Below are 18,698 nucleotides of genomic sequence, written 5' to 3'. Positions count from 1 at the left end.
GTCATCGTTGCTGCAACTTAATTTCCCTCTTTCTTTCTGTGCAAGCAACTCCCCTTCTTTGTTCACTTTTTTTTCTCTCTCTTCTTTGCGTAGCTATCGTCTCGGTTAATTATTATTAACATCTACCTACAATGCCTACGTTGCCGTCGATTTACGTTTTCAACGAGGTCAGCAATCTTGCTCCTGCATTAGAAGAGTATATTATCCAGGCTCAGACTGCTGCCGTCCAGCGCCATGATGCGTTCAAGATTGGTGTTTCAGGCGGATCGTTAATTCCTACGCTTCACAAAGCTCTTTCCAAGTCTGAACGTGTTCAATGGGGAAAATGGTATTCCATTCTTTTTTTTTTTTTTTTTTTTGGCATGACTTGTTGAAAATGAGGGGGCTCCGATCTGCGGGGAGTTTAATGCCAACCACCACGTATACGTGCCAGTCATTAGTAGATTTATATTTTATTGAAAATGTCTAATTGTCTTTTTTTTTCGGTTCTACTATAGGCAAATCTTTTTCGCGGATGAACGGCTCGTGCCTTTAGATGATAAGGAAAGCAACTATGGACTTTTGAAACGCGAACTGTTAGACTTGCTTCCAGAGGGCACTCCGCAACCAACAGTTTTCCCGGTTGATTTCAACTTGCTTGATGACGCCTTGGAGGCCGCTGATGCTTATGAAAAGGAACTTGTCAAGAGCTTCGCTAATAAGGGTATGGCCTTGGGTTTTTTTCGTGCCCTACAAAGGAGTCTAACAATTTAATTTTTAATTTATTTAGATTCAGTCAGGCTCCCGGCATTTGATTTATTACTCTTGGGCTGCGGTCCTGATGGCCATACATGCTCATTGTTTCCTGGACATGAATTATTACGTGAAAATGTTGCTTGGGTTTCTCCAATCGAAGATTCACCAAAACCACCTCCAAGGCGTATTACGCTTACTTTGCCTGTCGTTACTCACTCACTAAGGTATGGCCTAACTATGTTTAACTTGGTCTTTTTTTTTATATTTATTTTTAACATTCATGACACTTGTAGGATTGCCTTTGTCGCCACTGGTGGATCGAAAGCTGAAATTCTGAAAACGATTTTTGAAGATCCGGATGCTGGGCTTCCGTGCAGTCTTGTTAATGAAGGTGCCAAGGGCAAAGTGTCCTGGTTTGTTGATGCCCCAGCGGTTAAAGGTGTTGCTGTTCAGAAGAAGGAATGGAAATCACCTTCATTATAATTCTGTGGGTTTTTATTTAGCTATTTTTGTTCCTTTTTTTATTACATAGAGGGTTGGTTTTGTTTTTTATCTTCTTTTTTATTGGTTGGTTTGGTAAGGTCAACATGATAACGTCTTAAACCTTCCCCTTCACTTTTTTTTTTCTTCTCCAATCATGAAGCAGACGGTGGTTTAACTGTTTGGAGATAAAATTTCGGTTTCACTATGTATATATAGATGGATGCGTTTTTTTTTGTTCCTTTCACAGGATAAAATCAACAGTAAAATACGGGGTGACGCACTCTCTTTGGTTATTTTGAGCGGTTTATTATTATTATTATTATTATTATTATTATTATTATTTTTTTTTTTTTTGTAATGATTAATGCCTATGCAGCTAATCATTTTTTTTTTGTTTCTCATGCGCATAGTTCCTTGTCTGGATTGTCTTTTTTTTTTTTTTTTTTTTTTTTTTGTGCGCTTCGTTTATGAATGTGCTGCTTTCTTTTTTTGTTTGCTTACTTATTATTATCTGGGCACTTTTTTTTATGGATAGTACACGCACGCTTTTGTTTTTGATTTTCTTTCAATTTCACATCATGTTCAAATGGTTTATATAAGAGTAGCCCATGCATTTTTTTTGCCAAAAAGTCGTTTGCTACGGCTTGTACGTAATCAGCAAAAGGCAATTATTTGGTCCGATTATGATAACGGCACGATTCAAGCTCTGGCATTTTCTCTGCATATTGAGCGCAGCGGCGGAACACCCGTCTTGCTCATTAAAAAAAACATTAAACTAATCTACAACTGAGTCCTGCAATTGTTAAACTTGTTGGTTTCAAGTAGAAATATAAGTACAAAATAATTTGTACAAGTTCAGTGCAGTGCGTGGTTGACCTGCAAGGGGGGTTTAATGTTGCAATCATTCAACTATTAGGCGTCAATATCTTGCGCATTCGTTTTGTTTCAGCACGTCTGACAACAAATCTATTCTTCTTAAACCCACACCTTGATTATAACTACAACAATTTTGTAAAATAAGTTGGTTCATGGTTTAGTCATCGTGTATGTATATATGTATATATGTATATATATCTGGACCAACAAGGTGTAGCTGCTTTGCGTAGAGCACAAGCGAATTGCAGCATGATTTTTCCCAACTTATCGTACGCAACACCAATAAAAAAAATATTACATTTACTATATACATTTTAACTCCTTCACCAATCTTGGTCGGTTGCTCTTTTTCAAAAAAAAAAAACTCTTTTCTTCTCTTTGGGAGTGAAGGTGATAAAGGCAAAGGCGCCAATAGAAAACTATAAAAACCGTTATTGTGCCATTTCCAAGTTACATTATTGAGAGAGAGGCAAAGAGGGCCAAAAAAAGAAAAAAGGACAAGCTCCAACCTCACCTTGTCTTATATATATATATTTTTTTTGAGAAAAAGCTATTCATACACATTAAAGAAATATAAAGGTCAATTCCAATACCATAAACCGCCAATAATTTCATATTCCAAAACCTTTTTTTTCAATAAACACGGGCCATTTTTATCGTTTTGTTTTTTTAATTTTTTTTCCACCGTGGCATCTCAACAAGTTCACCAAGCTTCATCGTTTCGAAGTAATCCGTCACAACCAGAGCAACAACAGCAACCAGAACAGCAACAACAGTTTCAGCAGATATCGCATCACGAAATCAACAGCAGCCGTCAATCATCATCGACACTGCCAGCGCAAGTGGCGACATTTTTAAACACCGAGGTTAGCAAAACCAGCATATATCATCTCTCTTTTTTTGCTTGTCGAGGTTTGAAACTCACGTTAAATATGAAACTTTTTTTTTCATATTTCTAGAGCGCTAGTTATCCCACTTACTCAAGACAATCGCAAAAACGATCGAGTGCAGAGAGAATGTCTGGAAGTTCATCACAGTAAGGAGTTTTTAAATTATTACAGATTTTTGACTAACGAACTTGATTTGCTAATTTTTTTTTTGCTTCTAGATATCAGCAGTTGGAGAAGTTGGGAGAAGGCACGTATGCGACCGTGTACAAGGGCCGCAACCGCACGACCGGCGAATTCGTTGCGTTGAAAGAAATCAACCTTGACAGTGAAGAAGGCACGCCGTCGACTGCGATCAGGGAGATTTCGCTCATGAAGGAGTTAAAGCACGAAAACGTGGTGTCACTGTACGACGTGATACATACTGAAAACAAGCTTAACTTGGTATTTGAATATATGGATAAGGATTTAAAAAAATACATGGACAGCAGAGGCGATCATGGAGCATTGGATTATGTCACGATCAAGTCGTTCATGTTGCAATTGCTGCGAGGCATTGCGTTTTGTCACGACAACCGGGTACTGCATCGAGACTTGAAACCACAAAATTTGTTGATCAATAGCAAAGGCCAGTTAAAATTGGGAGATTTCGGACTCGCGCGCGCGTTTGGCATCCCGGTTAATACGTTTTCAAACGAGGTTGTCACGTTATGGTACCGGGCGCCGGACGTGTTGCTCGGATCACGAACTTATTCGACCTCGATTGACATGTGGTCGGCTGGTTGCATCATGGCCGAGATGTATACCGGCAGGCCGTTGTTCCCCGGTACGACAAACGAGGACCAGTTGCAAAAAATTTTCAGGTTGATGGGCACGCCCAACGAGCGGTCGTGGCCGGCCGTGTCGCAATTGCCAAATTACAGATCAAACTTCCCCGTGTACGCAACCCAAGACCTGCGCAATATCTTGCCTCAGATCGATCCGGTCGGGCTTGACTTACTTTGCTCCATGTTGCAATTGCGTCCAGAAAATCGAATTTCTGCCAGGGACGCGCTTAAGCATCCCTGGTTTGCCGAGTATAACGCTCGACAGGCAAATCATGCGATCGATCTGCCGTTGCATTCAGGAACAGGGTTGGCCGGGCAGTCTCATGTGCAATCAACTTATGGCATTTAAGCTGCCTATTGTTTTATAGATGTATGATATTGTTTTGTTTTATTTATTTATTTTTTTTTGTTCTGTTTTAATGGCGCTATAGTGAGGATTTTCTGGAAGTGACGAAATTTTTTTTTTTTTTTTTTTGATTGAAAATAATGTTTTTAAAAAAGAACATGTTACACATATATAAAGAAGTTTACACCCACGATATTTAGTATGTTGAAGGAAAGGCTGATAATCTGCCACCATCAGTTACTAGAACCGTGCCTGTGTTGTAGCCGCCCGCAGCTGAAGCCAAGTACAAAATGGCGCCGCCCATTTCTTCTTCAGATCCGGCCCTGCCGAGCGGGATGACTTCCTTGGGGAAAGCTTGCAAATGAATCTTGTTTTTGTCATCAATCGTGTCACCGGTCATTTGTGACGGGAACATGCCGGGTGACAAAATGTTGACCCTGATGTCGTAATCCAAGAAAAATGATGCCAACATTTTACCCAAATGAGTCGTGGCAGCTTTTGAAACGTTGTACGTAAACGCGAACGGCGTGACCCTCATGAAGCCACCGATCGAACCAGTCACGACGACTTGCGACGTGGGCTTGCCAACCGCACGTTTCTTGTTTCCGAGATCCAACAATTCAAGAAACGCTACCGTGGTGAAAAAGACCGACGTCACGTTAACCGAAAACGTTCGGTTCCAATCTTCTTGAGATTTTTGCAACCAAAATTGTGACAATGCCTTGGCATCGGTCTTGGCCTCGGGTGGGTAATCGGTTAATCGTTCGGACATGACGCCCGAATTAACCACGAGCAAGTCAACATGACCTGATTGAGCCTTGATAGCTTCGGTTACTCGAATTAAATCTGGCTTGGATGTCACGTCACCTTGCAAGGCATGCAGGTTGCCCCGTTTGGAATACAACTTGACCGCGTTTTGCAACACTTCGAGCCTGCGTCCGACAATGTACACGATCGCGCCATTGTTTTCAAGAGCGGTTGCCATCATGAGACCAATTCCTGGTTTGCAAAAAAAAAAAAACCATTCATCAGTTAATTATTAAATTGAACAATAAGCATGCCAAAATGTACCAGTGCCGCCGCCGGTCACAACGGCCACGAGGCCTTCCACGTTGAACAAGTTGTTGACACCAAAATCCGTCATTTTCGTTCCCTGTACAGAAAAATAAAAATAAAAAGGAAAAAAAAAAAAATTGTATAAATATATTATGAAGAAAATATAAACCAGAGTATTAATAATACCAAGGGCTTATATTTGAATGGAATGGAAAATTGCACCGCGAACAAAAAAAAGGAAAACAAGTTCTGATAGACTCATTTTTACTTTTTCCCCCCACTGAGAAAGCAGTATACAATAATACATACGTATATTCCATGTATATCTAAGTACATTTATTTATGTGCCACTACAGTACCTCTACAGAATGTCGATTTTTTATATTTACTTTTTTCAATTGACCAATTTGTTCGCAGGCAGAGTAACCCATGAATTACATAAATTGAACACAAATGATCATGAACCTTAAACATGTAATGACGGTGACCCAGTAACCTGCGACTTTGACGCGTTCTGCAAAGTTTGTTAAGACGCTCTGGCTCTTTTAAAAAGAGCATTGAATACGATACTTGCTTGGGCTTGCAATTGAATTGTTTGTTGGATGTAATTGGCCGAGTTTACGGTATATTTATGAACTCCATAATTAGCAATCGCAAACCTCCGGCGCCCAACAGAAAGATTCGCATCAGGTTAGGGCTTATAGCCGATGTTCAAACTCGACCAAAAAACCCAAACCAACCCCCGGACAGAGGCCTGTTTTGTTGCAAACAATTTTTTTTTTTTTTTGGTTTAATGGATGCAGACATTTATAACGTCAAGCGCAGGTTTATCGAGAGTCAGGTTCGATTGCTGTCGCTGCCATCAGAAACGTCATCTTCATTCGTGGCACGGCATGCGCAGTTCGCGTCGTCCGTGGCGACCGGGCGCGTTTTGAAAAAAGGTATGGAAATAACCGCCCAAAGCTTTCCGCACACTTGGCTTACTTGTTTACATATATTTAGTACACGTGTTGGAACGAAAGCATGCTCGCAAGTATTACTCGCTTCAGGCCATCCAGCACGTTGCATTGCAAATCACGAGCTTGCACAATTCGCAGGTCACGAGCGCGCGCGAGCACGCATCGGCACTGGTCAGCGTGACCGGCGACCAACCGGCGATTCATAACGTGGCAGACCTGCTCGATCGCAAGTGCGTTTGATTTTTTTTTTTTTTTTTTTTTTGTTTTAGGTGGGTAAAACTGACGGTTTGTTTTTTTGGCAGGGTGATTGATGCGTTACCTGAAGAATGGCCTGGCAACAATAACAGCAACGACGACGAAGACAGCCAACACGATCGGCAAAAATTTTCTCAACTGAGAGATAAATTACTTTCTTTATCATCCGCATTATCAGCTGCCAAACGAAAGCATGACCGCCTGGCATCGATGGAATCCGAAATTGCAAAATTTAATGACCCGGTTGTCACCGTGCAACCAAACTTGGTATCCCGGTCTGGATTGATCGAAGCCGAACTTGCTCGCATGCGAATCCTGCTGGCTAGGATTTCGTCCAAGGTAGAGTAATAATCAGCCTGGCTTAATAGGATTTATTTTATTTTATTTTATTTTATTTTTTTGCTTTTTCGCCCTACCATGCGAATACGTTGTAAAATATTTGATACATGTGTTACCGGCACAACGTCGCATGACCGACCAATGGACTACATAAAGATCAGCTACGTTTAATGATCAAGAACTAATAAAAAAGCCGTTCATATCAAGCTTACATCAACATGTACAATAAACAAATATAATTAACCTTGAAAAAAAAAAAATAGACCAGTACAAACTAATATACATTATGAAATAACTTTTTTAATAAAAATTAGAAAAGTCCCCCATTCGACTCATTGTCTATTAAACATAATATTTTTAAATTTCTTCAATATTTAGTCTTGACGAAAAAACAAAAAAAAACAAGTTTAAAAAAAAAGAAAATTTAAGAATAAATAAACTCATGTGATTTATTGGAGTGAATGAGCTTGAGCAGCAGACGATACGGAAGGTGATGCTTGTTGCAAAACCTGAGCCGCGGTCACGGCAACTTGATGATGATGATGATGAGGTGGAGGACGAGGAGGCACAATGCCTGATGAAACAATCTGTGGTTGAAAATTTACCGGCAAGAACTGTGCGACTTGGCCCTGTGATTGTAACTGAGCCTGCAATTGTGCTTGTACCTGCGGATGAACCGGCACGGAACCTGCAGCGGGATTGTCTGCCTGAACGTACCTATAAGGTAAAGAAGCGTTGACATTTGAATTTGAAACCTGAAAGCCTTGGAATTGTGTTTGCACGTTCTGAAAAGGCTGAGGAACGCCAACCATCTGCGGCGGCGGCGCCGGCCAGTAGGCAGCAGCTCCATTGGCCGGCTGAACAGCAGCGTAGTTAAAATGACCACCAGCCTGGTATTGGACTCCGTTTTCCTTTTTTTTCATTTTTTTATCTCCGTTTCCATACCCACTGCTGTATCCATACTGAGCTTGATGAGAGCTATGTGGATTGTAAAAGCCACCCGCATCATTGTGCGGTTTAGACTCCGGATATCGGTCTAATCTAACCGTCAACGCCCGTCCTTGAAAATCAAGCCCGTTAAACTTTTCAATCGCATCGGCCGCATCTTTATCTGAAGCAAAAATGGCAATCGCAAACCCTTTGGATTGACCGTCTTGATTTGTCACAATGTTGACAGTGGTGACGTTTACTTCGGACTCGATGTACGCTTGCAGTTCAGGTAATTCCGTATCAAACGGAATATTGCCAAAAAATACTTTCCGTTTATCAACCGGCTGAATTGTGAAAGTAGTGATGCGATTTTTAATATAATCTAACGGCACGGGAACTGATGGTGGTGATGAAGCAGTTGCTGAAGTAGTAGAATAAAAATCAGGCGAGATTGAAGATACTACCGGAACCACGCCGCCATTGGAATAGCCAAATTGGGAAACATGAGACCCAGCATGTGAATGAATCGGCTCTTGATGATTTACTTGAGGCTGCTGATGCACAGCCGGATAAGCAAACGATACGTATGAAGGAACCGGTTGCACAGGTTGAACCAACATCGGACTCACATTCTGAACCGAAATTTGTCTGCCATGCCATTCGAAACCGTCAAGAAATTCTAAAAAAAAAAGTTAAACCAAGTCTGCGGATTACAACATTGAACTTTGAGAAACTCACCCACAACTTTTAAAGCAGCGTCTCTGCCGTACACTCTGATACTGCCAATACCTTGAGACTTTTTGGCATCGTTAGCATGGGTATATACCTCAGCACGGGCAATTGATTGAGCAGGAATATATTTTTTGACAAGGTCTTTAAGTTCTTGCCATCGAACGATAAACGGTAACTAGATCAAAACTGTGTCAGCTCAACACGTTTCTAAAAAATGACACCACAGCATACATTTGTGACCGAGAGCTGGTATTGAATATTATCTTGAGAACCTGGTACATTGGATGAAAGTACAGGAACTGTACCCGACACGTAAGGGTTAGCAGCGACTTGATGAATGTAGTGAGCAAACGGCTGGTTATGCTGATGATGCTGATGATGATGAGGTGGAGGAGGATGATTATACTGGTACGGCACGGTAGCATGTTGATGGTCTGGTAGAGTAACAGGAACTTGATTGTAGAAAGTAATTGGGTCTTCACGGCTGATTGAATCAGTGCTGGGCAGGGTGGCAGGGGTTGAGAAGCCATTTGAATCGTATGTAAACTGAGCCTGATCAAAATGAGGTCCTAAAAGAAAAGTTAACCAAAGTCTGGAAAATAAAATAAAGCAATAAAAATATGAATTCACCTGCTGTGGTCAGGACGGCGGGATCAGTTATGCCAGATGATGATGACAAGGACGAAGACGAAGAAGGATTTGCCGCATCGACAAGGTGGAACCCGTCGCCGTCATTGGAGGCGTGATTCACATTGCCAGAATCGATTTGATGCTGAGAATGATTCTGTACGGACAGGCCTGCAGGCAAATCGGGCGAATCGATTTGTTTGCCCGTCGCAATCTGCTGCCCAAGCGTCGGCAAGGACAAGACCGACGATGACCGAGGCTTGGGCGAAACCGACCGAGACATGGCAGTGATGATTAGATTATTTTATTTTTTTTTGAAGAACGAAGTGGCAAGATCGAATATGCAAAACAAGATGCGATGCGGTGATGCGAGGAGATGCAATGCGAGGAAGATAGCGAGCAAATGAGCAATGCGATTGTGGTCGATCGAGCTCAAAAGTGGTAATAATAGTGGCCGTGAATTACTCGTCGTCTTTTTAACAAATGAAGGGGCACAACCGGGGTTTTAAATCGCCTGTTTGGTCCCCGGAGGATGAAAAAGTGAACAAGGAACGTCACTGGCGGTTTCTACGTGCACAGGCGGACTCAAGATCGGCAGCGCGTGGGGATTTACTTTATCTGTATTTAGCAATCGAATTGGCACGAACAAATATCGAGTCTGGCATTATTTGCCTAACAAGGACGACGATGGCGGCCTCGTCGTCGTCGTGGCAACCGGCGTCCTTGTTTATCCTGCCATGTCGTTCGTCGTTTCGTTTCCTCCTCCTCCTCCTCCTCCTCCTCCTCCTTCCTTCCTTCCTTCCTTCCTTCCTTCCTTCCTTCCCTGCTCTTCCTAATGCAGGTCCCGCCCGAGCAACGTCATCGCGCCTGCGCGAATAGCGCCGCGCAACGTGCCTCGACCGCCGCCGCAGCTCGGCCGCCGTGGTTGCCCGGCCAACCGTGTTTACCGTCGTGTTTACCGTGTTTGCCGCGCTCGCTGATCTCCACCCGTCCGTCGCAGTACATCCGCGTCCTCTGCCGGCCCTCGTTCACCTCGGCCTTGATGCTGCTGCGTCGGAGCGCAGTCACGGCAGTCTGGATGTAGCGATACCTTGCAAGGTGTCGCAGCGGCAGGTCTGCCAGCTGGTACGTTTCCAAGCGTCGCTGGCGCGTGCGCGCCAGCACCGTGATCACTCCATGGCCGGGTTCAACATGCCACCGCTCACGGTCAACAAAAAATTCCACGTCGACCTGGTTTTCAAATATTTCAATCTCGCATTGCGACGTGCTGCTGTGGATGTAAGGCAGGTCTGTCAGCTCGATCCAATATTTCTGCAGGTCATGATCAACAACGGGCCCATAATGGTCGCCGGTGTCGACACTACCGCCAACTTCACGTAGTTCTCCCCGTGTCGCAATCTTGCTCGGTTCAATTAAAACTTTTTGATGTCCATCTGCCATGTCGACGACCTGTAGCATTTGTGCGGTGGACCGCCGCAGGTTGTAACCTCGGCGGTCGAGTTCGCTCTTGACCTTGTGCTGTAGGCTCTCGTCCTCGCTGCCGGCCAAGACAACCCCCACCGGCTCGTAATATTCAAAAACAAAATAAACCATGCTAGCATCTTCAAACACGCTCGTTGGCTTCAGCACCAGTTTCAAGTCTGGCAAACTATTATACATCATCAACATGGTCCGCAGCGCACTCCGCCATGACTCCTGCCCGCTTTTCTCAACCTACTCGCCATTAGTGTTACCACAGACACTCTGCATTATGATTTAAAATTCATGTGATGCAATCTACTTACCATCTGGACCACAAACCTCTTTCCATCTTTAACTCGAGCAACTTCTGTCGTGCAACATGATGACGTAAACGTTCTTATTTTTTCAATTTCATAATTCTAACTCCAATAAATAAAAAAATAAATAAATAGGTTTTGCTTAAATTCTTAAATACCTTACCTTTATGCAATCAGACTGGTCTCTGACATGTATCCTTTCCTTCATGCCAACTTCGTTTTCATCACGGTCACGATTAAACGCCGCCGCGGTCGAACCTTGATCCCAATCTTCTGATCTGACCTTATAGTCTGAACTTAGAGTCTCCTTGACCGGCTTGATATTCTCTTTCCCTGTTGTTTGCGTCGCTTTAGGTGACCTAACCATTGTTTGTATGAAATCACTCGGACAACTGTTTTCAATCGATACAAAGGAACGTGCAAACAGCACCGAACTTTATTTTACGTATATTATTACAATCCCCCACGCTTGACATCACTTCTCAGCCGGTAATTTTAAAATTAATAAAATTAATAAATTTATATGCATTCTATGCAGAGTATTTAAATAACAAGAATGCAACTAATGAGCAAAGACCTTCCAAAAAATAAAAATAAAAATAAAATATGCTCTTAAGCAAATAGTTTAGCCTTCAATACTAGGATCGAACTGGTCAGACCATGTCGCAACAAAAGGTATCCGGGTATTATTCTTATCTTTCACAAACCTATCACTGCTAGCTTGCATGCTAAGCATCTTCTTTAAATGAACTCGAACTTTTCTGCGCTGGTTGATGGAAGTTGTCTCTGTCACTGACGAGAATGGAGAAATGAACCTGTCACCATGAAACTCGTCATTTCTAAATTTTACATTTTGAACCTTCTTTGGTTCGAATTCGTCCTTGTCTGCAACTTTAACCGAGTCAAAATTTTTCGAAAATTGAACATCCGCGTTGGTATCTAAATTTAAATTTCCTGCTGGCATGTCCTCATGAACTTGAAATTTCGACTCGCACGGCTGCCGTCCGGAGTTTGTTGTGCATGCGGTAGTTGCCAAAATTTCAGGAATACTAGGTAATTTGTAAAGTATTTTAATGGGCAATCGAGCAGTGACATACTGCCCCAGGTAGCCACCAACTGCAACCTCGACAAAATAGTTTGCTTTAAACGAGACATGATCAATAGAAATTGCAAACCGGGGTATCTGAACTGAACTCGTAAATGTTTTTTTGCTTCCAGATTCAATCAATGGCCAGCCTGAATGATAATATGACACCACCGATTTAGATACCACGGTTTCATCTGTCTTCCACTTCTTAAACTAAAATGGCCGTCGACGAGTCAGTAAAAACTTATAATACCATGACCAACCGGAGCAAAAAAAAATAAAAATAAAATAAAATAAAACCTAACGTACGCCTTGCAAATACTCAATAGATTGAATCAACCTCATCTTTAATTTTGAAATCGTGCGATTACAACAGTTAAGTGTCGTGGTTTGAACATAGCATAAAGTGCCTGATTCATGATAATCCTGATCCAAAGACACGGTTATAAGCACCGGCCCATTACCTGAAAACTTAAACGTTGCTTGTTTTTCTGCTTGTCTAATAATAGCAGGATAAAAACTGTTGCGTCCAATCTTGAACAAATTAAAAAACTTAATCTCCTTGCAAACGTTTACTTGAGTTTCTTTACCGCCGTAATCAGCAATCAATTTTGCGACCAACATATATCTAATTTGATAAGCATAATTTTTAAAATACCCGGGACCCAAAACAACAGGTAATTTCACGTCTGGCGAAAGCTTTAATGCATCCTGGCCAGCTTTTGAATATTCGAAATTACTCAATACTAGTAACCTATGCAAATCAATAATTTTTTTTGCATTCTTAGATTCTAAAGACAATACCGAAAGTTAGTAAGCCGTACAAACCACCTATACTCAATCCATACCTTCATAACATATCAATATTAACTCGAAATTTGCAACAAAAATTGTTTTGCCTTGCTTAAGTTTTTTAACTCTCAAAACAATTTCGCCTGGCAAAGAGGATCCGCCAATAAACCCATTTTCAGTATCAATATTAATTTTAACATCTATCCTGCCTTTCCCGGTAAGCTTTCTTTTGAAATAGTGTGTCGTGAAAAAATTGGCTATGATGAACCTTCGATGACTTGTTATTGATGGAATTGCCGCCGTTGCCACATCACGGGGTACTAAATTTATCTTTTCTGTTTGATCTTGTTCTTGCACGACATTGTCAACTTTTAATTGTTCATTACTAGCGTTTCTCTTCATAGTCGACGTGCTCAGTGCCAGTCGCGCAACTGGTTGTCCGTGAAACTCAATCTCTGACATTGTTAGACTAACATCGAAAGAAGGCGGCGAATTGGCATAAAGACTCGCTTGAAATTCAAGCAAATCACTGTTATCAGCCATGTACTTATTATTAGATTGTGATTGAAACACGTCGCTCTTGTCTTCGGCGGGATCAATGTTTTCCTTGTCGGAATCAGAAGATTTCATCGAATTTATTTCGGTGTTTTCCTCTAATGCTCCACAATTCAGGTACTATATAAAACGGTATTAACAAAGAAACGAAGATGCGGTCGACGAATTATCGTCATATAATAGCAAAAACAAAAAAACTATAAATAAACAAAACTACCTTGCAGATTGCATCCAATGTATCTGGCAACGATTTTACGCTGTTACTCTCGAACGCCCTGTATTCCCGTGACTGGCTGTGGCTTGCATTGACGAAACTGGCTATTGACGAAGGCGGTGCATGAATATTCAAACATGTCAATGAGCTCGGAAAACGTGCTCTACCTTGATCTTCTTTCTTACTATTTTTGTCGTGGCAATCAAGTTCCAATTCCGTACTAGCATCAAGAGGAGGCGCAAATGGCGCGCAAGTTTGACTAAAGCTATCATAGTCAAGGTTCAATGGCCGACGCTTGTGCATATCTAATGAATATATATAACGTGCTTCCATATCCGAAATGACAACAAAAGTTTGAATGTATTATGAAAATCAACTTGCCTGCAAGAATGCTTTGGATATAATTGATACATCCTATATTGCGACAACCTGCCTGGATAACAGCATAGTTATGTAATTATTTAAACTTCTTAAACCCTATTTTTATTCAGTTTAAAATCACGTGACTAATTAGGGTTATTTTTTAATTTTGACATGTCCCAACGAATTTTTTTACATTTTTTTTTTCGTTCAAGTAAATTTTTTTTTCCTTTTGAAGTGAATGGATTTTGTGTAAGATTTTTTACTTCACGAAAATCACTATTTGATTTACTATTAGCGGTTCAGACTTCTTATTCAAGATGTAATATAATTATGGTGCTTGTTTTTTTTTATTTATTTTTAACGTGGTTGCTAATTGTGAACGTTTTCAGGTCTCGCATTATTGTGAAGAACTTGCCCCTAACAATGTCTGACGAAAAATTTCGTCAACATTTTGCTGATCATGGCGGCATTATTACGGATAGTAAATTGATGCGCACGCGTAATGGTCAATCGAGACGGTTTGGTTTTATTGGCTATCGTTCGTCTGCAGATGCAGATGAGGCTGTTAAATATTTTAACAAGACTTTCATTGGCATGGCCAAGATTGACGTTGCTGTTGCTGAAGCTGTAAGCCACCTTACCGAGACACTTATTTGAATTGCAATTTGTACTGATTCAAACTTTTTTTTAGATTAATAATGCTGCTGTTCCCAAGCCACGGAATGAAAAATTTCAAGTCATTGACGTGGTTGCTAAAGCTGGCGACAAGTTTGATTCTGCTCAGCCAAATAAGAAGCGGAAAACTGAAGACGACAAGCCGTTAGAAGATTCTAAACTTGTTGAATACTTGAACGCGATGAAGCCGAGAGTTAACGAAAAGACTTGGGCGAACGATGATATTTCTGGACTTCCTCTTGAACGTGCACCGCCAGTAGTGGAAGGCTCACGTTTAAATGAAGATCCTCAAGAAATTCTGCAATCTAATAAGATTTTAAGTCAATCGGTCTCTAAGTTTGATGACGTTTCTGATGCTGTTAGTGCGGACGATGAATTAATTGGCGAGAATAAGCAGGAGGATAATCTTGCTACACAAGGTGTTTCCGATGATGAATGGCTACGAGCTCGCCGGAAACGCATGGCCGAAAGGCCAATTGAAGAGTCAGAGAAACAAGATGGGTCTGTTGAAGTTGTGAATGGTGCTGCTGCTGCTGTTGTTTTTGCCAATGAAGAAGAACAGAAAGTCGAAGTCGCACCTGAACCGGAAAAGACTGAACAAGAAATCAATTTGGAAAAGATCCGGTTTAGCAAGAGGCTTTTTATTAGAAATTTATCATACGCATGCTCTGAGGATGATCTTAGAGAACTTTTTGGAAGTTATGGCGAACTTGAAGAAGTATGTGTTTTTTTTTTTCGATGATGGCCTCGGTATTATCTTTTATGATGAACCTCGATTAGATAGGGACAACTGAACGCTTCGGCGGATGTTGACTTTTTTTTCCAAGATAGTAGAATTTCTGATATAGATATAAATTGCTGAGGGTGCTGTTTTTTGCAATTTGACTGCATGCTAACTTTGAAAAAGGTTCATATTCCTGTCGACACGGAAACTCATAATTCAAAAGGGTTTGCATACATTTTATTTACCAATGGTAATGAAGCTGCTGAGGCATTTGAAACGTTAGACAAGAAATCTTTTCAAGGCCGTTTATTGCATGTTCTTCCAGGCCAACCTAAACGGGAAAATAAGTTGGATGACTTTGAATTTGCCAAGTTACCATTAAAAAAGCAACAAGCATTAAGACGAAAAGCTGCCGCTGCCAGTAGCCAGTTTTCTTGGAGCAGTCTTTACATGAATACTGATGCAGTAGTCAGCTCATTGGCGCAGAAAATGGGCGTGTCCAAAGCTGATTTGCTTGATCCGGAATCGACTGAGGCTGGTGTTCGTCAAGCCATGGCTGAGGCTCATGCTATCGATGATGCCAAGAAATATTTCGAGTCGGTCGGCTTGAACCTTAACGCCTTGGGTGATACGAAAGTTGCAAAGAGTGATACCGTGATCCTTGTAAAGAATTTTCCGTTTGATACGAGCGTGGAAGAGTTAAGAAACATGTTTGCTGAGTACGGTGACGTGCGACGGGTGTTGATGCCACCGAGCAACACGATTGCGGTTGTCGAGTTCGCCACCGCACCACATGCTAGAGCAGCGTTTACGAAACTTGCTTATAGAAGATTTAAAAATTCAATTATCTATCTTGAAAAGGCCCCAAGCACGCTATTAAAGGAGGGATTTTCTTCATTGCCCGTTGCTCCATCTGCAATAGCACATCAAGTAGTTAAGGAGGCATTACCATCGATGAGTGACATTATCGAACCTACCGAGGAGAATACTGAATCTGGCGTTGGCGTTGGCAGTGTAAGTTTGTTTGTAAAGAATCTTAACTTCAAGACCAAAACGTCAGAATTGGCATCGGTCTTTAGTCCACTGGACGGGTTCATTCGGGCTGAGGTTAAGGTGAAGAAAGATGTCAAAAACAATGGTCAATTGCTTAGCATGGGGTTTGGATTTGTTGAATTCCGGACCAAGCAGCAGGCCGATCTTGCCGTTCGGACAATGTCGGATTTTGTTCTTGATGGTCATAAACTTCAGGTCAAGACTTCCACGAGGGGTTCGGATTCAGAAACGACCAGCAGTAGCAAAAAAGACAAGGCTTCAAGTGCGCCGAAGACCAAGATCATTATCAAAAATTTACCGTTTGAAGCCACCAAGAAAGATATTCGTCAATTGTTTGGAGCGTTTGGTCAATTACGAACCGTGCGAATGCCCAGAAAATTCGACAACACGGCTCGTGGTTTCGCATTTGCTGAGTTTGTCACAGCTAAGGAGGCTGAGCATGCCATGAAGTCATTAGCTGGAGTGCACTTACTCGGCAGGCGGCTCGTGTTGCAATACGCAGCTGAAGATGCCACGAACGCTGAAGAAGAGATTGAGCGGATGCAAAGCAAAGTTAGAAAACAAGTCGCCGGAGAGACAATCGCGCAGTATAAGTTGTCATCAGGCAAGCGCAAGTTTGATTTGGACGAAGACGAGGACGGTGATGCATAAAAAGTTCATGGGGTTTGCAAAAAAAAAGTTTAGTTTTTGTCTGGTTGCATTATGTTGAACATTATTTCGGAGTTACAGGGGGGTTTGCGATAGGTTGAATTATAAAATATGTAAATACATAATTTTTTTTTGTAGCACTTAAAGATTGTATTTATAGACTATAGTACATGTGATGATAAATTATACATTTTACCTTCTCCGGCCACTACGTCCTCTTGCCCACCTGTCATGGTCCCGATCTCGATCTTGTCCTCTTCTATCCGGCCGTCCATACTGCGAGGCATGTGAAAGTCGTTCAGACAATTCTTTATACGTAGCTCTCATTTGTACGTAACCCAAATGCATCTAAACAATAGCCAGAAAAAAAAAGAGTCATCAGTAAAAGCGACAAATTAATAAGAAAAACAAAAGGGTGCAAATATACCTTGCCAGCAAAATGATCAGCTAATCTGCGATCATTATCCAACCTGGACAAGTATGCGCCACAAACATCACAAACTTGTAATTTCTGATGCCCGGATAATCCCATGTTGTCATTAATTATTCGTAATTCTTTCTCTTTCTGTTGACGATTATGAATTTTAACTTTGATTGCGTGAAATTCTTTTAAAGCCCGATCAATTATACCGTATTCACCCAAGATCTCAATCTCCGCTACGGACGCATTAATGCCCTCATTTAGTTCATCAATATCTTTTAACTAAACCTTATCGTTAGTATTTCTCTCATAATAGCAAGTATAAACGACTTGTGAACTTTTGATTTCTTCCATTTCCCTTACCAAGCTTGACGTTTGCGCAATCTCATCTGGCGTTCGTTCCAGCCTTCGCTGTGCGGCATCTATCCTCCTGCTGCAATCCAAGATATATTTCTCAACGTCTCTTAAATAATCAATTTCGAAATTCGTAAAATCACGACCTTTTTCCTTTTCACGTTGATACTCGGCTTTCATGCCCTCGGAATGAATCTTCGGGCACAGGCCCAGGTCTTGCTTTGTGTTTGTAAACAGGTCATGCGGACAGGTGCCGACCAGGTAGCTTTTACAAACACGGGCATCATTAAGTGAAAGTTCCTGCCGTTTAGAAACTTTGCCCGCAAGCGCATCTGCACCCATCAGTTGCTATAATAAAACAAAATGTTTTTTAGTACATGTGCATTCTTCTCATCAAACATCGTGTTTTTACGATTTGCCTACCTCGAGCAACTTTCGCTGTTCCGCAGCCATTGTTATCAATGATCTATTTAATTATGCCTGATCTTTGAATTCGTGACAGCGAATGGCTACTGCTTTTTCGTAACCAGTCGTTTGGCAGAAAAGGTTACATACTTTTTGTGATTCTTCATCGCGATTGCCTTTTAGTAAAAAAAAATTAAGTTTGAACTATGTTGTATATCCATCTAAGAATACTTTAACAGGTGTATACAAAGATTTCAAGAAAATCTAGGAACTACAGTTATTTCTTTTTCTTTTTCTTTTTCTTTTTCTTTTTCTTTTTCTTTTTGTTTTTCTTTTTTGGTTTTGGTTTTGGTTTTTCCCTTCTAATAAGTGCTGCCCGATTAGTATACCGCGCTCGGAAACCACGCTGGAATCCTAGGTGCTGCGATTTATATTTTACGATTTTTTGATAATTTTGTTTAAAATTAATTTGGTATTTGTAATATCGGCAAGACCTTTGTTATTCTATGATGACGAAGAAGCATTTTTTTTAATGTTCACTTGAAGAATAATACAGATGCAGTCAACTTGACTGCGG

At 41.3% G+C, this 18,698-nt stretch overlaps 9 protein-coding genes across 9 annotated transcripts; 4 read left to right on the top strand and 5 right to left on the bottom strand.

Moving 5' to 3' along the window:
- The first annotated feature begins 10 nt into the window (after window positions 1-10).
- V1514DRAFT_354561 (uncharacterized protein) lies at window positions 11-1,664 on the top strand. The gene is made up of 4 exons (XM_066929595.1): window positions 11-328; window positions 498-703; window positions 770-959; window positions 1,029-1,664. Exons 1-4 carry the CDS (start codon window positions 132-134, stop codon window positions 1,216-1,218), a joined length of 783 nt encoding a protein of 260 aa, XP_066781064.1. The 5' UTR covers window positions 11-131; the 3' UTR covers window positions 1,219-1,664.
- A 1,446-nt stretch (window positions 1,665-3,110) lies between these two features.
- V1514DRAFT_344938 (kinase-like domain-containing protein) lies at window positions 3,111-4,157 on the top strand (the record flags this gene model as incomplete). The annotated part of the gene is made up of 2 exons (XM_066929212.1): window positions 3,111-3,130; window positions 3,203-4,157. The coding sequence occupies 2 exons, from the start codon at window positions 3,111-3,113 to the stop codon at window positions 4,155-4,157; spliced, it is 975 nt and encodes a 324-aa protein (XP_066781063.1).
- Window positions 4,158-4,274: 117 nt separating this feature from the next.
- Window positions 4,275-5,471, bottom strand: V1514DRAFT_199261 (uncharacterized protein). The gene is made up of 2 exons (XM_066924660.1): window positions 5,226-5,471; window positions 4,275-5,153 (listed from the first exon to the last, which is right to left on the bottom strand). The coding sequence occupies exons 1-2, from the start codon at window positions 5,296-5,298 to the stop codon at window positions 4,351-4,353; spliced, it is 876 nt and encodes a 291-aa protein (XP_066781062.1). The 5' UTR covers window positions 5,299-5,471; the 3' UTR covers window positions 4,275-4,350.
- Window positions 5,472-5,959: 488 nt separating this feature from the next.
- V1514DRAFT_312007 (kinetochore Sim4 complex subunit Fta4) lies at window positions 5,960-7,052 on the top strand. Its single transcript, XM_066925808.1, has 3 exons — window positions 5,960-6,151; window positions 6,213-6,399; window positions 6,472-7,052. Exons 1-3 carry the CDS (start codon window positions 6,004-6,006, stop codon window positions 6,770-6,772), a joined length of 636 nt encoding a protein of 211 aa, XP_066781061.1. The 5' UTR covers window positions 5,960-6,003; the 3' UTR covers window positions 6,773-7,052.
- On the bottom strand, window positions 6,815-9,666 carry V1514DRAFT_337658 (uncharacterized protein). Its single transcript, XM_066928711.1, has 4 exons — window positions 9,056-9,666; window positions 8,657-8,994; window positions 8,432-8,600; window positions 6,815-8,372 (listed from the first exon to the last, which is right to left on the bottom strand). Exons 1-4 carry the CDS (start codon window positions 9,333-9,335, stop codon window positions 7,213-7,215), a joined length of 1,947 nt encoding a protein of 648 aa, XP_066781060.1. The 5' UTR covers window positions 9,336-9,666; the 3' UTR covers window positions 6,815-7,212.
- Window positions 9,667-9,854: 188 nt separating this feature from the next.
- Window positions 9,855-11,234, bottom strand: V1514DRAFT_337653 (uncharacterized protein). Its single transcript, XM_066928710.1, has 3 exons — window positions 10,994-11,234; window positions 10,837-10,932; window positions 9,855-10,765 (listed from the first exon to the last, which is right to left on the bottom strand). Exons 1-3 carry the CDS (start codon window positions 11,195-11,197, stop codon window positions 9,911-9,913), a joined length of 1,155 nt encoding a protein of 384 aa, XP_066781059.1. The 5' UTR covers window positions 11,198-11,234; the 3' UTR covers window positions 9,855-9,910.
- Window positions 11,235-11,323: 89 nt separating this feature from the next.
- V1514DRAFT_360096 (uncharacterized protein) lies at window positions 11,324-13,781 on the bottom strand (the record flags this gene model as incomplete). The annotated part of the gene is made up of 4 exons (XM_066929686.1): window positions 11,324-12,130; window positions 12,227-12,708; window positions 12,766-13,384; window positions 13,482-13,781. The coding sequence occupies 4 exons, from the start codon at window positions 13,779-13,781 to the stop codon at window positions 11,456-11,458; spliced, it is 2,076 nt and encodes a 691-aa protein (XP_066781058.1). The 3' UTR covers window positions 11,324-11,455.
- Window positions 13,782-14,057: 276 nt separating this feature from the next.
- On the top strand, window positions 14,058-17,119 carry V1514DRAFT_337647 (uncharacterized protein). Its single transcript, XM_066928709.1, has 4 exons — window positions 14,058-14,160; window positions 14,231-14,468; window positions 14,533-15,234; window positions 15,424-17,119. Coding segments are annotated over exons 1-4 (2,463 nt in total). The 5' UTR covers window positions 14,058-14,158; the 3' UTR covers window positions 16,945-17,119.
- On the bottom strand, window positions 17,067-18,290 carry V1514DRAFT_337644 (uncharacterized protein). Its single transcript, XM_066928708.1, has 4 exons — window positions 18,140-18,290; window positions 17,726-18,064; window positions 17,369-17,644; window positions 17,067-17,289 (listed from the first exon to the last, which is right to left on the bottom strand). Exons 1-4 carry the CDS (start codon window positions 18,167-18,169, stop codon window positions 17,134-17,136), a joined length of 801 nt encoding a protein of 266 aa, XP_066781056.1. The 5' UTR covers window positions 18,170-18,290; the 3' UTR covers window positions 17,067-17,133.
- Between the last annotated feature and the right edge of the window lie 408 nt (window positions 18,291-18,698).

The sequence above is a fragment of the Lipomyces japonicus genome, assembly GCF_038497905.1.
Source record: "Lipomyces japonicus strain CBS 7319 unplaced genomic scaffold V1514scaffold_63, whole genome shotgun sequence".
Taxonomy (NCBI): Eukaryota; Fungi; Ascomycota; class Lipomycetes; order Lipomycetales; family Lipomycetaceae; genus Lipomyces; species Lipomyces japonicus.
The sequence above is the reverse complement of the archived record's forward strand: the minus strand, read 5'-3'. Positions and strand labels throughout refer to the sequence as shown.

Coding starts and splice junctions, on each gene's coding strand:
- V1514DRAFT_354561 (XM_066929595.1), top strand. CDS start 132: ATGCCTACGTTGCCGTCGATTTACGTTTTCAACGAGGTCAGCAATCTT. Junction 329..497: donor CGTGTTCAATGGGGAAAATG/GTATTCCATTCT, acceptor GTTCTACTATAG/GCAAATCTTTTTCGCGGATG. Junction 704..769: donor CAAGAGCTTCGCTAATAAGG/GTATGGCCTTGG, acceptor TAATTTATTTAG/ATTCAGTCAGGCTCCCGGCA.
- V1514DRAFT_337644 (XM_066928708.1), bottom strand. CDS start 18,169: ATGGCTGCGGAACAGCGAAAGTTGCTCGAG. Junction 18,065..18,139: donor AACAGCGAAAGTTGCTCGAG/GTAGGCAAATCG, acceptor GTTTTATTATAG/CAACTGATGGGTGCAGATGC. Junction 17,290..17,368: donor CTGATCATTTTGCTGGCAAG/GTATATTTGCAC, acceptor GCTATTGTTTAG/ATGCATTTGGGTTACGTACA.
- V1514DRAFT_337653 (XM_066928710.1), bottom strand. CDS start 11,197: ATGGTTAGGTCACCTAAAGCGACGCAAACAACAGGGAAAGAGAATATC. Junction 10,933..10,993: donor ACCAGTCTGATTGCATAAAG/GTAAGGTATTTA, acceptor TATTGGAGTTAG/AATTATGAAATTGAAAAAAT. Junction 10,766..10,836: donor AGAGGTTTGTGGTCCAGATG/GTAAGTAGATTG, acceptor AATGGCGAGTAG/GTTGAGAAAAGCGGGCAGGA.
- V1514DRAFT_312007 (XM_066925808.1), top strand. CDS start 6,004: ATGGATGCAGACATTTATAACGTCAAGCGCAGGTTTATCGAGAGTCAG. Junction 6,152..6,212: donor CGGGCGCGTTTTGAAAAAAG/GTATGGAAATAA, acceptor ACATATATTTAG/TACACGTGTTGGAACGAAAG. Junction 6,400..6,471: donor GCAGACCTGCTCGATCGCAA/GTGCGTTTGATT, acceptor TTTTTTTGGCAG/GGTGATTGATGCGTTACCTG.
- V1514DRAFT_199261 (XM_066924660.1), bottom strand. CDS start 5,298: ATGACGGATTTTGGTGTCAACAACTTGTTCAACGTGGAAGGCCTCGTG. Junction 5,154..5,225: donor TGTGACCGGCGGCGGCACTG/GTACATTTTGGC, acceptor TTTGCAAACCAG/GAATTGGTCTCATGATGGCA.
- V1514DRAFT_337658 (XM_066928711.1), bottom strand. CDS start 9,335: ATGTCTCGGTCGGTTTCGCCCAAGCCTCGGTCATCGTCGGTCTTGTCC. Junction 8,995..9,055: donor CGCCGTCCTGACCACAGCAG/GTGAATTCATAT, acceptor CTTTTCTTTTAG/GACCTCATTTTGATCAGGCT. Junction 8,601..8,656: donor ACCAGCTCTCGGTCACAAAT/GTATGCTGTGGT, acceptor GTTTTGATCTAG/TTACCGTTTATCGTTCGATG.
- V1514DRAFT_337647 (XM_066928709.1), top strand. Junction 14,469..14,532: donor ACGTTGCTGTTGCTGAAGCT/GTAAGCCACCTT, acceptor ACTTTTTTTTAG/ATTAATAATGCTGCTGTTCC. Junction 15,235..15,423: donor GTTATGGCGAACTTGAAGAA/GTATGTGTTTTT, acceptor ACTTTGAAAAAG/GTTCATATTCCTGTCGACAC.